Below are 14,772 nucleotides of genomic sequence, written 5' to 3'. Positions count from 1 at the left end.
AATTGATAACTTCAGTCAGAGGGTTGAGGTATTCCCCAACGAAGAGTACAGTATATTGGTTGGTATGCCTCAGGTCTATTAGTCATAAGTATCTAAATTTCTTGCCTGAAAAAGAAGCGTCTCTACTGAAGACATGCCGAAGCTTAGCAGATATGCTAATCTTCCTGCTCAGCCCATGTGTTACGTTAACAGAAAGTATGAACGGACGCCCATCTGCTGCTACTTTGGCCTCCAGTTGGTAGTGGGTTCTCTTTTCTGAAGGAAGACTCAGAGTCTCGATCAGTCCCTGAAGTATAGAGGAGAAATAGGACACAGATTATGTGATCTACCGTTGTTATTATTATTATTACGACTACTATTAAATAATCAGTTATTGTACCTTAAGGTAATAATGGTGGCTGTCATCTACTAGTAACTCTGCTCTTCCTGACCAATGACCATTCACTTCATCAAGCAGCCCTGAGAAATGAAAATGCAGAAGATCTAAGCATCCATCTATGTATCTGGTGCCATATGTAAATATAAATATATATATATTTATTAACCTTGAATGAGGAGGGTTTTCAGAGGGTGGGTTATTTTCAGAATCAGCCTCCGAGGACTTAGACTCAGGTCCAAAGATACGTCTCGAGGGATAGCGGACTGAGGTGTGCCGAGGAAGATGAGCAGATTGGCTTCCAGCGGCATCCATGTGTTTCTCTAACAAATGCAAACGAAAACCATTGCAGGTATATTTATTAACAGACACCTACATGTGGGGCTCATGTGGGGCTCACATGGGTGAAACGTGGGCTATTTGGGTTCCAGCTTGGCATTAGGGCTCTGGATGGGTTTGTGCATACGTTTGGGGTCCCTCAATGGCCCTTATTGTTACAGCTTACCTTAATCTCACATGGGTTTCATCAAGGCTCCATGTGCAATGTACAATTCAGATGGGGCCCATGTTTAACCCTTTCTGGACCAATTACTGACCCTGGTGGGCATCCATAATGAACTGCTGGTGAAGTGCATAGAAAACCAGCTCGTGTGACTTGACAAGGCTTACCTGAGAAGTAATCGCATAAGCAGCCTCCAAGAGGTACTTTTGAAGGCCTCTGTCCAGTTTTTGAAACCTCAGTGTAAAGAGCACTGGACCAGCAGGTGGAAAGCCTCTTCCTATTAGCGACACGGGGTAGGAGACATCAGAGCACAACTGCCATCCAACCAGCTTTGACCCTGGAGAAAGGAAAAAAAAACAGAAAGTACTCTGAACATGTCTTTATGAAAAAATTGAATCTGTGGTGACAGATACTGTAAAATCTTGCTTGTACATGTTTTAGGTGTGCAGGTGGTCTTCTCCTTGAGGTTCCTGGAGGCGGTGAGCTCCTCTTTGCTCTCTCCACTGACACGGTACATTCTGGAGCTGTTTCAAGAAGAGCATCTGGTTTAGAGTTTGTTACCCAGCATCTTACTATTTCCATCATTCTTTTACCATACACATATTTATACGTATGAAGAACTCTTTCAGACCTAAAGGACAAAACATCCATAGCATCCTCAGGTGTGTTAAGGACCATCTTTAAACTTTGGCCATTGTGCACATATACTCCTCCGTCCAAGCTGGTGGAGGTTCTGACTTGGGTGACCCACTCCAGTCCTGCTCGGCCAAATGCACCGTCTACTCCCATTCTGGCTGAGATGCCAACAAATGCACTGAATGTGAGGACAAGCCAAAAAAGAAAAAAAGAAAAAGAGTGAAGGAGACGTTGTTCATCATGTCTTAGCAATTCAGCTAATTGAGTCCTGGATTACAGAGCATTTCCACCACCCCAAGATCATTTAGCCATTCTCAGCTCCCATACAAATGCTAGAACCTGTGGAGAGGTGAAGGCTAGTACCTCCTTCCTCTCAGACACATGAAGCTAGTCGCACCATTTTTTTTAAAAACCACAAACGCATCATTATTGAATAGCTTAACATGCATGGAGGAGAATGCTAACTGTCAATTGGTTGCAGTATCATGCTGAGTGCTGAGAAAGGAGAGGCAGGGTGAGGCCAGTTATGTTCTCTGGGACTCTAGGATCCTCAGCTCTGATACATCAGCCAACAGATGAGGGTGGAGGGTGGAGTAGAGGCCTCTACACTTACCTTGGCTTTATATAACCAGCCAAGGAGAACTGGGACCAGTCCTTAAAGTTGGCGCTCCCCTTCACCCAGAGAGAGTAGGAAGAGGACATGTTGATGCTCAGCTTAATGGGCAAACCTGAAAGGGATGGCAATACCAGTTCTTCAGCCAGCATGACAGCTCTGTGGGTCACTTTAACCTCCTGACCCTGAGATGCAGAAGAGATGAAAGAGACACATGACTATGCAGACTATGCACACTATATGTCCAAAAGTTGACACCTGCTCTTTAATAACAGATTTTTCCCCCCTCTGCTGCAGTAACAGCCCTTAATACTCTTCCGAGAAGGCTTTACACTAAATGCTGGAACACTGCTATGTTCTCACTTACCTGCAGCAGCTTCACAGTGACTCCAGCCATTCTAAGCGATAGCTCTCTCAGCTGGCCAAGCAGTTCATTGCAGGTCATGAAGGTAAGGTGATTGCCAAACATCTTCACGCTAATCCAGCATCGGAAATCGCTGTGCCTTTCCTTCTGCCCTGTGAACTTATGCCAAAAACTTGGTCATTACTTATGTCCAGGGGTGGAAACGTACAGGACATGATAAATAAACTTCAAATATCAGTCAGCAGAGAGGGTAAAGGGGCTTTCCCAAGGGCCAGACAGTGGCAGCTTGCCGAGCCCGTGTATCGAACCCTCAACCCTATCATCAATAGCCCGGAGCTCTAACTGCTGAGCCACCACTGCCCTTTAAAATACCAGTTAAAATAAAAGCTCTGGGACTCCAGTGAACCACAGCAAGAGCTGATATTTCCAATTGGAGGAACCTGGAACAGTGGCCAACCTATCAAAAGTCTGAGCACTCATGACTCCCCAATAGAAGGATAGATGGCATCCATTGGAGAGTTGCAAGGTGAAACCTGGTAACCAAGAGGAATATAAATTTCATTAATCAAATACAAAAACACATTAATGACCCCCCTGGACCTTTGGAATAATGTTATAATGTTGGATGAGAGATATCACATTATATCTCCAGTAGAGCTAAAACAGCATTCCCCAATAAGACCTTTATGCCAACAGCCAAACAGGATGGTGTTGTGATGGTGCCCCAATGCTTTGCTGCTTCATGGCCTAGGTGACCTTCCATATGTGAAAGAACCACGAAAATCATGAGAATGCCTGTTCACAAGTCCATGATCTGAAGCTCAAGCACAGTTGGGCTATGCAGCAAGACAATGGTCCATCTCTCAATGGCTCAGCAGAAAGAAAAGAAGGTTTTGGAAGTCAAACCACATTTAACCAGACTGAGACTTAACCACAATGAGATGCTGTGGAAGGACCTTAAATGTTGAGACTGTGCTGAACGGTCCCCCAAACGTTTTGATAAGAACTGGGTTTTGGACCCTCACCTTAGCTTTGAGAGGACTCAACTTGCTGGACTTGCAGTCGTCTTCCTGAATCACCCTTATCTCCTGCTTGTCTGGCATCCTTGCCTCACTTCTCTTATTCCTTTTTGTCCCATGGGTTGCAGTTTCTGGTTGAGCGGCAGGGTTATCAATAGGGGAGGCGCGATGACCTTCAAACATGCTCCAGAGAAAAGGCTCTGCGTTTTCCATCCTTGATGCCACCTGAACCCAACACCAGTAGCAATTTACAACACCGCTCTTTGGGACAATAATGCACTAAATTGAAGAAAAAAAACAACAGATATTATTTTGCCACCTCTAAGACATTAAACGATCTGCCCAAAACATGAACCGTCACATTGGCCATTGCGGAACGTGGCAGAAAAGATGCAGGTGAGAAAACCAAGGCTGCCTCCATGTTGGCGATGGCCGGTCCTTGCAAAGACAAGAGGAAAATGTTAAAGACACGACAGCAATCATGGCCATATGTCCCCAAAATTCAGGCAGATGGGCTCAAAACATACCAGCATCCATTGTAAAGTCCACGTATGAAGAATACTTCCATGGTTCGGCCTCAAAGTCTTTACTGATGATGTCATACGGCAATGCCTCATTAAGGTCTTTCTTCAGAGGGTCTTCAGTCTTCTGGATGTTGAAGAGGTGGCTCCAGACGAAGGACCCAACTGAACAAAGATTATTTAATCAGAAATAGAAGCACTTGCTTCACAACCTATAGCTGTCATGTTGATCTTATCATTATGGGAGGGGGCTGTTTACAGGTTAAAGGGGTCAGTCTGGAGGCATAACGTCCCAGAAACAACAACTATCAACAGCCATATTGAGGTTACCAACCAGCAGCATAGCCATCTATCTTACTTCACTGTAGCTTTCATAGCTAGAAAGAGAAAATAGTTAGAAACATGGCTGACCTCACACTGAACTGCCTGGTTGTTATAACAGCTGGCAGCACCACCGGCAGTGCACTGCATGGCTGCTACAGCACCATGTGTAAATGTGTGATGGTGAGGAATGACCAAACAGGATTTGCTATGTCAGCTTAGCTACATTTTAGAAAGCATTAGAACTGATCTCTGAGAAGAACCAATATATAAAATCTTGCCATACATAAAAACTGGGCATGTCAGTGGTGAAGGGGAGGGGGGCATGTCCCCAGTATCCCCAGTGTCAATCACACCTTTAGCAACGACATAAGCTAGACTGTAGCTTTAGTAGGGATGTCTCGGTCAGGTTATTTTGCCCCCTGACTCGATCCGAGTCTTTCAATGCAGAGTATCAGCCGATCTGATCTTTCTGTTTCTATAAATAACCCATCACACAGTTTATCTGAGCTGCTGATTAATTATTCGTAATAATTATTACTGCTGATTATTTCTACAATCAGTTTCTATAATCAGACATTCTGGACTGATTGATTTTGTTTAGTCGTTTTCTTAAAATGACTGTTTTATAGTGTTTAAAATATCTTATAATCCAGTCTGATCTCCTTCCTGATCAATCAGCTCCCAGCTCCTTTACAACACTGCAGTCTAATCACTTCCTGTGTGTGTGTGTGTGTGTGTGTGTGTGTGTAGTGGTACACACTCTGGACTGATATCTGTGGTTATTATATCTATTATAGTGGGTGAATGTGCTGTGTGTGTGATTGGTGTGCTGGTTTAAAAACAGAGAAAGGCGAGCGGATCTGCGGTTCTCCCACTGGTAAAACAGAGCGTTTCAGTGATGGTTTTATAAAGTGTCAGATATTATGGTCTGTTTTCATGTTCCACTGTAAAATAGCTCCACACTGCAGAACCTCAACTCCTTTATTTATCTTCTGAGAACGTCTGCACTGCTGCGCTACGCTGGCTGGGCGATGATGTCTGTTAATGGCACTTAAAGGCCCCCAGATTGTGCTCTGAACACTGTGGTTAAAACAAAGATCAGGCTTAAAATATCTGACACCTGATCCATTAAAATATGCCAGGATTAGCCCATCCATTGGATCACATCAGAACATCCCCACTTTTTTCAGATTACTTAACAAATCACAAAGTTTGGAGCAACTGGTGTCTGCTGGTGTTCTGTACCTTGAGTGGACGTCTCATTGCTTAAGGTGTTCCTTATAATCCCGAACACCTCCCGGCTGGGACAGTTCATGAGCTGTTGATACGCAGCAATTCTGACCTCCACATCCTCTTGATATTGCTGGTAGACCCAAGCGAGGACTTCTCTCTACAGAGATACAAACAGTGTTGGCGTGCACCCTCATGGACAACAACTCTAACCGACCCATTAGAACATTATGACCAGTTAAACACCAGTTTAATCCTGTTCTGTGTCATTTGACTTTAAATCTAATAATAAAACATCTCCTCTTCTGCTCACAAACATTTCTCAGGTATTGTCCATGGTAGTACTGACCGGGCTGTTGCATGGGATGCGCTTGAAGGCTTGAACAGCGGCTAGTCGGAGCTCCAGAGGTGCCGAAGGGTTGTGAATGCAGTCGTTCAGCTGAGGGATGAGTGCTGCAGCAGCCAGGCCGATGTTTTCCACCGCTTTCAGAACATACAGGAGCTACAGCAGTATGTTGGAAATAAGTATCCATTGATACAGTTTGTTGCAGTGGCATAGACAACATTAATATCCAGTATGAAGCTCTAATAGCATTAATATCCAGTATAAAGGTCTAATAACATTAATATCCAGAATGAAGCTCTAATAACATTAATATCGAGTATGAAGCTCTAATATCATTAATATCCAGTATGAAGCTCTAATAGCATTAATATCCAGTATGAAGCTCTAATAGCATTAATATCCAGAAAGAAGTTCTCATAACATTAACATCCAGTATGAAGCTCTAATAGCATTAATGTCCAGTATGAAGCTCTAATAGCATTAATGTCCAGTATGAAGCTCTAATGACATTAATATCCAGTATGAAGTTCTAATAGCATTAATGTCCAGTATGAAGCTCTAATAGCATTAATGTCCAGTATGAAGCTCTAATAGCATTAATGTCCAGTATGAAGCTCTAATAACATTAATATCCAGAAAGAAGTTCTCATAACATTAACATCCAGTATGAAGCTCTAATAACGTTAATATCCAGTATGAAGTTTTAATAACATTAATATCCAGTATATCCAGGATGAATTTGTAATTAAATTGTAATTAAAGTATCTAGCATGACATTTTTACTGTAACTGTACCTGTGTGATAGGCCCCTGTTCTCCACAGCCCTGCGCTAGGCTGTCCTTCAGAACAAGCACAAACTGCTGGACCTCAGGCATCTGGCTGCAGGGAATCTGTTCTCTCTGACAAAGGCGGTGGACCAGCGAGGATACGGCCAGAACAGTCTTCAGATGAAGCTGGGGCAACTTCAACAGAGCCTGGTGGAGAAAATGTCAAAACAGCACTAAATAAACGAGATCTAGAGGGACAGTCTGCCTCTTTCTTCTTCAGCAGGAGGAGAACTCACGCTGATGTGGCTGATCAGGGATGGTGAGGGACGGCGAGTGAATGCGACGGTGCTGAGGAGGGAGCTGATGTGATCCTGATCAACCTCATCATTGAGGATGAGACTCATGCTAAGGTGAATGCAGGCCTCAGAGCCACAGGAAGGGAGTGCCTCTAGAAGGGGCTGCCTGTCATGACAATAACATGAACACTAGGTGATAGAAGGTGCAAAAAAAGTAAACAGACGTGCAAAATAACCCCCCAGTAACAAGAAGGACAGTACCCCACTGACAGAATGCAACCCCACTTACCAGTCATCACGGCACTTGAAGGAGACTTCCTGCCAGACGTCCTTCAGCTGCTGGAGGGTCAATGCTCTCAACTGCAAGGCCAGACTCAGGAAGAGCTCAGACTGCTGGGATACATAAAGTAGAGAAACAGAAACATGAAGATAAGGGTGTCAATCTCTACTACTACTACACCCATGTGCCAAAACATTATGACCAATCCCAGATAATACCAAGACATCTGACGATCTCATACAATATGGGCTCCCAGTCAGCTCTGGTGGGTAATTATCAACATTGGTCCTAAGGGGTGTTGGGCACCTGAGACTCATTGATGGCTAGGGCAACAAATGCCATCCCATCCGGGCCAACCGACAACAAGGGCTACTACACAGCAGTGTACTGGACCTTGAAGCAATGGAAAAAGTTCAGCAGGTCTGACGGGCCTGGGTACAGTCCAATCCGTGGTGGCTCCACCTCACATACACAGCATAACAGCAACAGTTTATGCATCTGAATAATGAATAATGCCTATTAAACACACAGCATGATCCTCAGAGGTATCAGTGATGTAGATGATGGCGAGGGGCCTGACCTGCTGCTGGTCCGCAGAGTGAGCACACAGCCTCCTCACTGTGCTGGAGACTTCCTGAACTGATCGAGCTCCTCCTCCGCGCACTGAGCTTAAAGCTTCCACCTCAAATCTCAGATCGGCCAGGTAACCTCCGTCCTGCAACCCTGATAGAAGACAAATGAAACTCATCACTGCTCTTTTGTTTTTGAGTCCCGCTCCACACACAAAATTATTACCTGAATCTATCTGTATGTCGTTCAGAGTTCTCAGCAGAGTCAGGGTCGACACAGTGCTGGTCTGGGCCGCATCCAGCGTGCCAGACAAGGGCACCAGCACCACGGTCTCAGTGCAATTCACCCGGTCCATCACAGCTGTGCCGTAGAGCTGCGTGCATCTGAGGCTGGCATTCACTGTCTGCAAAAAATAAATAAATAAATAAATAAAAAGTGCAGCAAACTCTGATCGATGTGATCTTCTGAAAAGGTGTACAGCGTACCGTGTCTTCCTTTAGTGGGACTGACTGCCACCAAAACTCATCGACTCTGTCCTTCAGGCATTGCTGGAGATGCCTAGTCTTTACCAGTGAAGGCCCCTTCTGCTCATAGGAGCTCATACACGTCCCGTATACGTCAGTCTGTAGAGGCATGGTCAGATTTGACAGGTTGTAGGTGTTCAGTAAAGTAAACTTTACAAACTAATTTACACAGTTGTCTTCTCATCCCAAAAGGTAGTCAATCAGCCAAGACTCTTCTTTAATGTAGGACTGGAGCAATCAAGGCTAATATTGCTAAAATAGTGTAGACGCTTAGGTACACCAATCAGCATCCAAATTACCACATTGCCTTCAGTTCAGTGCTGATAAGGCCTATACAGCTGTTGGGGCGTTGTCCTAATATTCAAATGAGCTTGACTGACATCCCTCTGGATGGGTTGGGTTGGATCCTAGCAACCACCAGAAATACCATAGCATCAGCTTAGCAACATCAACACCCTAGTAGCCACCTTACAATACCCTAGAGACCACCAGCTGCACCACTCATTGCATTAGCGCCAATTGGCTGTAGCTACATCAGTCTCATAGCTCCAGCACAAAACTCAAGAAGTGACCTTCTGACACCAAACAGGTCACGGATAGGCGCTTACATTTGGGGTAAAGGGGAAAACTGCACATTTCACATTTGCCAACATCAACTCTCACCTCTGTCACGGTCTCCCTCGCTCGTCCAGTGCGGGACGTCTGGAGCATGCTCAGTATGGCTCTCTTGATGTTGAGCGTCCACACCTGCTCGGCTTCCTGTGGGCACAGGGCAGTGACCTTTCCCCCCTGAAGCAGGAACTGCAGGGGGTTCTTCTCCAGCGCCTCTCTGGCAAAAGCAAAACACCAGATGGGCCCTCAACCTCTTAACCCGTAGGAGATACACAGACTGTTCCATTGTCCTGAACAGACAGCACTGAGGATCTCATGCCATACTGCAGAACCTCGGTAAGTCCCATGTCTAGAACTGGTCATGGTCATGAACATGGTCATATCTGAGAGTTTATGACCATGGCGTCAAAAGTAAAGACTGCCCAGCTGCCCGAGTGACACACACACACACACACACACACACACACACACACATATATATATATAATTTTAAGAAGTGCTAGCTAGAACCTAACTAACCTAACTGCCTTAGTTCTAGATACTTTTTCACAAATTCTAGCTACATACTACTGCCCAAATGCTACAAATTATTAACAAGTGCTAGCTAGATATTACAATTTATTATTAGTGCTGTAGATACTAAACTAGAACTGTTCTAGTGCTAGATACTTTTAACAAATTCTAACTAGATGCTAGCTAACTGCCCAAAAGCTAGATACTGAGGGCTAGCTAGCTAGAAACTCACTATATACTACTAACAAGCACTAGCAGGATACTAGCCACAGTGACCTATTTATTATCTGTATATACGCTAAATCATTTTAAGCTCTAGATACTTCTTAGATAATAATTTTTAGTTCTAGACACCAGTTTAACCAGTGCTAACTGCCAAAATGCTAAGTACTTTTAACTAGTGGCAGTCAGACACTACATATGTAGCTATATAAGTTACACAGTTTTAAGGAGTGTTAGCTACTTTTTAATAACCGCTATCCAGATACTAACTGCCCCTAGTTCTAGATACTTTCTAGATACCTTTTTATTACAAATTCTAGCTACATACTAACTGCCTGAATAGATACTTAGATACTTTCCGTGAGGGCTAGCTAGACACGAACCGCCTGAGTACTACATGCTAACTGCCCTAGTGCTAGAGACTAGCTAGAGACTGCTAACCAGATGCTAATTGCCCAAATGCTAGATACTGAGGGCTAGCTACAAACTCACTGTCCTACTGTACTAACTGTACTGTACTTAGTTCTAGATACTTTTTAATAAACTAGGTTAGCTTTTCAGAAACTTTAGCTTTGGCTAGCTAAATACTATCTGCCTGAATGCCACACATTTTAAATGAGGGCTAGCTAGAAACTGACTGCTGACTGCTCCTAGCCAGATACTAGCTAGCTAACTATCCTAAATACTTTTTGACAAATTCTAGTTAATACTACCTGTCTGAATGCTCGATACTTTTTTAACTAATTTTAGCTAATGCTAGATACTCTTAATGAGGGCCAGGCAGAAACCCGCTGCCTGTGGGCTCCATACGATTAGCAAGAGCTAGCTAGATGCAGTGAATGTGACCTACTGAATATCTGTATATTTATATAAGCTAAATTAAGGAGTGCTAGATACTTTTAACTAGTGCTAATCAGACACAAGCTGCAGCTAACATGGTATTAAATATCTGTATATGTATGTAGAGATAAGTTATACAGTTTTTGGGAGTGTTATGTACTTTTTAATGAGCGCTAGCCAGATGCTAGATGCTTTCTGTTGTGATGGCACCAGGGAACCTACTGCCACCATGTATCTCCTGAGTTGGTTTTCTTTGGGGACTACTTTGCCTCGGAAAGGCCTGTTCGTATTCCTCCAATGTGAATACATACAAAAATATATAAAAGGAACCTGAGAGAACGTAGAACACAGAGAACTGTAGATTTACCTGATGTTTTTCAAGCGCAGCACAGAGTTGTCCTTTTTCAAGGAGCTTTGCTTAATTTGTGGATTTCTAATCTGCAAATCAGACGACAAATTGTATTCAATAAATCACAAACATCACGACCCTGAACATTGACCCTGACCCTACAGTGACAAAAACACCTGGAGCCTGAATTCTGGCCTGGAAATACCAAGACCAGAAGCCTTCAGAGGTAGCTAGTTTCAGATGCAACCAGGTCCAACCTGGTCTTTGATGGTCAACTGGTTAAAATGTTGGTCATCCTGGTAAAAATCAACATCTATTAGGTGGTTAAAGTGGTTGACCAGCTTAACGTATGTTTTAATTTGAGCTGGATGGATTGTCAGAATACTGGTTGACTACTGTGGTCAAGCTGGTCAGCCAGATTCCTTAAGTATGGTCAAGCTGGTTATGTTCGTAATTCTGCACTGTATGAAAACGTAGAAATGCAGTGGACGTACCCTTAAAACCATATCTGGACACCCTGGAAGGACATCGATGTCGACCACGCAGTCAAAAGCCAGCTGACTGCCTGCCGATGAGGGTCCTTTCAGGGAGCTGGTGATGGTTGTGCTGTACCTGTACGTGTGCCTCTGTCCCTTGGCTTGTTGGAAGTGTGAATCTGGAGCCCCACCAATAAAGACATCAACAATCCACTGTTTAACCTTTAATATATCCCAGTCAAAAGTTTGGATGCACATTTGTTGGATCGTGTCCAGTGAATGTGTGCTGATCCTCATCTTAAAAACACTTGATCCAAATGCTAGGGTGGCCATATTTTGGATTAAAAATAAAAAAAAGAGGACACTGGGGACACACAGGTGTCCACCGTAGTTAGGATGTCGTGGATCTGGGGGGTTTCCAGTAGGCCTTAGTTGTAGGTTGAACTGAAAGGAGATTATTTGGCTATATGTAATATAAGCTATTAACCCCTTTAAGACTCCACGTATTACACAATAATAGGTGTATTACTCAGTAAGGGACTTCTGTACAAACTGATGGGGCTATTCCTTGGAAATGGAAGCGTGTAATAAACATTCGACCCCTGGGACCACTGGGCCGTTTAAGTGGTTAAGGCTATTTATTGGTTTTGCTAAATGAGGAACTGTATATGTATGAATGTGCATTAACATTAACTGTAGCTGCATGGTTTAAGAGGCCACAATTCTATAATTTAGGCCTACTCCAGCCATGACATTCCAGCTATGGTGGATACCCGGGTGTCCTCCAAAAATATGGTCACCCTAGCATTGGAACATAAGTTACTTTATGTTAACATATCGCTCAAATTTGCTAACCTTATGTTAAATAACCTGTTTTTTTTTAAGTATATTTTGAAGTATTATTTTTTTAAAGTATTTTTAACTCAAAATATGTTCAAAATATTAAAGCAGGGTTGTCCAAACATTTAACATAAATTTAACATAATAAATTGTTATAATGTATTAATTTAATATTTAAAAAAAAAAATCCTAAATGATGTTATTGACTTTTTTATCCTGCGTTTTACTCACCAGAGCAGGCAGATTTGCAGAGCTGACCTTCATGTATTTTATGGCACTCACCTAGAAACAAGGAAGCAAATCTAAGCATTACAGCAGCACAACACTCAGGTACACAAGCATATTAACCATGACTAACTCGACAGTAGCATCACGCATCCCTACACTCTGTACGCCATCGCTTGCGTTTTTGGAATCACTGTTTTCAAAAATCCTTATATAGCATATGAGCATATTATGATGAAACAAAGCCCTGAATCACCAAAAACGGATGCTTTACAATAGAAGGAACAAAACAATCTTAACGTTCAATGGAAATCAATGTAAAAAGATTTAATAAGAAGTTATTTTGGACAGAATGGAGATACAAGGTTTTGTTTTGATAGTGATGAAATATTAGGCGTGTCCAGACCGAAGAACAGAGCTGTAGATTAATCTAATTTTCTAATTACTAAAAAATCTATACATCAAGAATGACTTTACATTAGAATTTCCAGAAAGTAATTTGATGAAAGATAAAATTTGACTGTAATGACTGTAGTTAAAGCAGAACTTCTTGTTCCCAATAAACTGCCCACATACTTTACAACTGCACGACTGATGCAGTCTGATATGATATCTTCATAGGGTTAAATCTGAATATTTGTATGTTTTTATATTGCTGAAGAACATGTAGAATGAAGTAAATAAATATAATAAAATTAACATTCAGACCTCTGCCTCACTTCTGAAAAGTGGGAATAAAATCTTGAGGTCGTTTCCTTGATAAAACGTTACTATAAATCAGAGGATGATATTTATCATCTTTATTATATTTTGAAATTATATTTTGAAATATTGAATAAAACCTAAAAGTACCTTCTGAATAGAATTATTACAAATATCAGCAATACTTTGACAGTCTGAACTTTGTAATGGCGTGTATAATGTGTAATATTTTTGTCTAGATTATGCAGTATAGATATTATTACAGTTACTCTACATATTCTACATTTTTTTAATCACTTTTTAATGATTTTAATTACAGCATTTTAATGATCGCAGAGTCATTGGCAAGCAAAGTTTGTTTTTACATTTTTGACATTTAAAACTAGCAGTTGTTCTGTACAGTGTGCTGGAATTTTACAATGAATGGACCAATAGAAATGCTCCAAAATGACTTTCATTAAAATATTTTTTTACATCGACTTCCCTTGAAAATTAAGGTTTTCCCCTACTCCTGTAAAGTTTTGCATGCCAGTGATAATATTGTATACTATTAGTAATACATGAATAACTCATTATTGTAATTATTATAAGATATTGTATATATTTTATATATCTATTCTATAAAAGACTGACTGAAAAACCTAAGTCTGTCTAAACTTTTGAACATTAATACAGTTCTGTTAAAAGAGTGTCGTCCCGTTTCAAGTCATGAACTACTTGTGTTAAAAAGTGTTAAAATCCAAAGCAGTTGAAGGAATCGGTTCACTTACCACTGAAGATGCTGAGCAGAAGCATTACGCAGAGAGAACCCTGCCGCAGCAGACAACCCACAGGAGACGCGGCCATGAGGAAACGTTGGAAAAGCAGTGCCTTAGGTCTGAACACTCCTGGCCAGTGGTGAGCACATCAATGAACCAACCGTCCTGATCCGAGCCTACGTAAACCTCCAAGAGGTCTGTAGAGACCAGTGAGGGGAAAGTTCCACAGCAGGAGGCCTGAGGTCCAATGACCCAGCCAGCTACAGCTCCGAGCAGGGCAGTGGCCACTATCTGCAGAACTAGGAATCGCTCAATTCAGCTTGCCTTTGCTTGTTCCACAACAGAGTCACCAAGCATTCTCATAAGATCTGTGATTTAATGCGAGTGAAGGTTAAGATCCTTCACAGTAAAACGATTCTGGTCCATTTTGGGCAGTTTTCTTAGACTTTAAGCATTAGCACATTAAATGAAATACTGAAGCATCCTGGTTCTAAGGGAGTCAACAAATGTTTCAGTGGTGACTGCTCCATTTCTGTGATGAAGGCACTGGTTTGGGTCTGACAGCATGATTTTTGGAGGTGATGAACCATTTTCCACACAGCTTATCTAGCTACTGTGGAGAGGTACTGAATATTGGCACTATGCCTAATGCCAGGCTTAGGCTAGAGGTATGTAAAACCCAGCATTGAGCTGTGGATTAGCCTTTTTACATCTTTTAACAGAAATAAGCCCAGAAACAGTTTGTCCACTCTGCCTGAACAGCAATCCTTTGAAGCAGCCAATAAATGAGCCATTCTGTCCAGGGGATTTTTGTGCATTCTCACTAAAGGCTTTTCATTTAGTGACTTTCTGCTGTAGCTCAAACTC

General features: G+C 42.3%; 1 protein-coding gene across 4 annotated transcripts in view; it reads right to left on the bottom strand.

Annotated features, from left to right (window-relative positions):
- The window catches only part of LOC140562582 (uncharacterized), a 43,129-nt gene extending 29,092 nt beyond the window's left edge, over positions 1–14,037 (bottom strand). For 3 of the 4 annotated variants that reach the window (XM_072688336.1, XM_072688339.1, XM_072688340.1), the window contains exons 1-24: positions 13,918–14,037; positions 12,452–12,502; positions 11,399–11,559; positions 10,923–10,993; positions 9,032–9,197; positions 8,330–8,467; positions 8,070–8,247; positions 7,855–7,997; positions 7,284–7,387; positions 6,995–7,160; positions 6,726–6,905; positions 5,935–6,087; positions 5,601–5,745; positions 4,038–4,196; positions 3,830–3,948; positions 3,517–3,735; positions 2,495–2,650; positions 2,128–2,312; positions 1,510–1,692; positions 1,311–1,402; positions 1,046–1,215; positions 546–699; positions 380–459; positions 106–286 (exon numbers count right to left, since the gene is read on the bottom strand). In XM_072688336.1, coding sequence (XP_072544437.1) covers positions 106–286; positions 380–459; positions 546–699; positions 1,046–1,215; positions 1,311–1,402; positions 1,510–1,692; positions 2,128–2,312; positions 2,495–2,650; positions 3,517–3,735; positions 3,830–3,948; positions 4,038–4,196; positions 5,601–5,745; positions 5,935–6,087; positions 6,726–6,905; positions 6,995–7,160; positions 7,284–7,387; positions 7,855–7,997; positions 8,070–8,247; positions 8,330–8,467; positions 9,032–9,197; positions 10,923–10,993; positions 11,399–11,559; positions 12,452–12,502; positions 13,918–13,993 — 3,430 coding nt within the window. In that variant the 5' untranslated portion in view covers positions 13,994–14,037. The remainder of the gene's footprint in view (positions 1–105; positions 287–379; positions 460–545; positions 700–1,045; positions 1,216–1,310; positions 1,403–1,509; positions 1,693–2,127; positions 2,313–2,494; positions 2,651–3,516; positions 3,736–3,829; positions 3,949–4,037; positions 4,197–5,600; positions 5,746–5,934; positions 6,088–6,725; positions 6,906–6,994; positions 7,161–7,283; positions 7,388–7,854; positions 7,998–8,069; positions 8,248–8,329; positions 8,468–9,031; positions 9,198–10,922; positions 10,994–11,398; positions 11,560–12,451; positions 12,503–13,917) is intronic. The other variant, XM_072688338.1, reaches the window with a different exon arrangement.
- Positions 14,038–14,772: the final 735 nt, after the last annotated feature.

This window comes from Salminus brasiliensis, chromosome 9 (assembly GCF_030463535.1).
Source record: "Salminus brasiliensis chromosome 9, fSalBra1.hap2, whole genome shotgun sequence".
Taxonomy (NCBI): domain Eukaryota; kingdom Metazoa; phylum Chordata; class Actinopteri; order Characiformes; family Bryconidae; genus Salminus; species Salminus brasiliensis.
The sequence above is the reverse complement of the archived record's forward strand: the minus strand, read 5'-3'. Positions and strand labels throughout refer to the sequence as shown.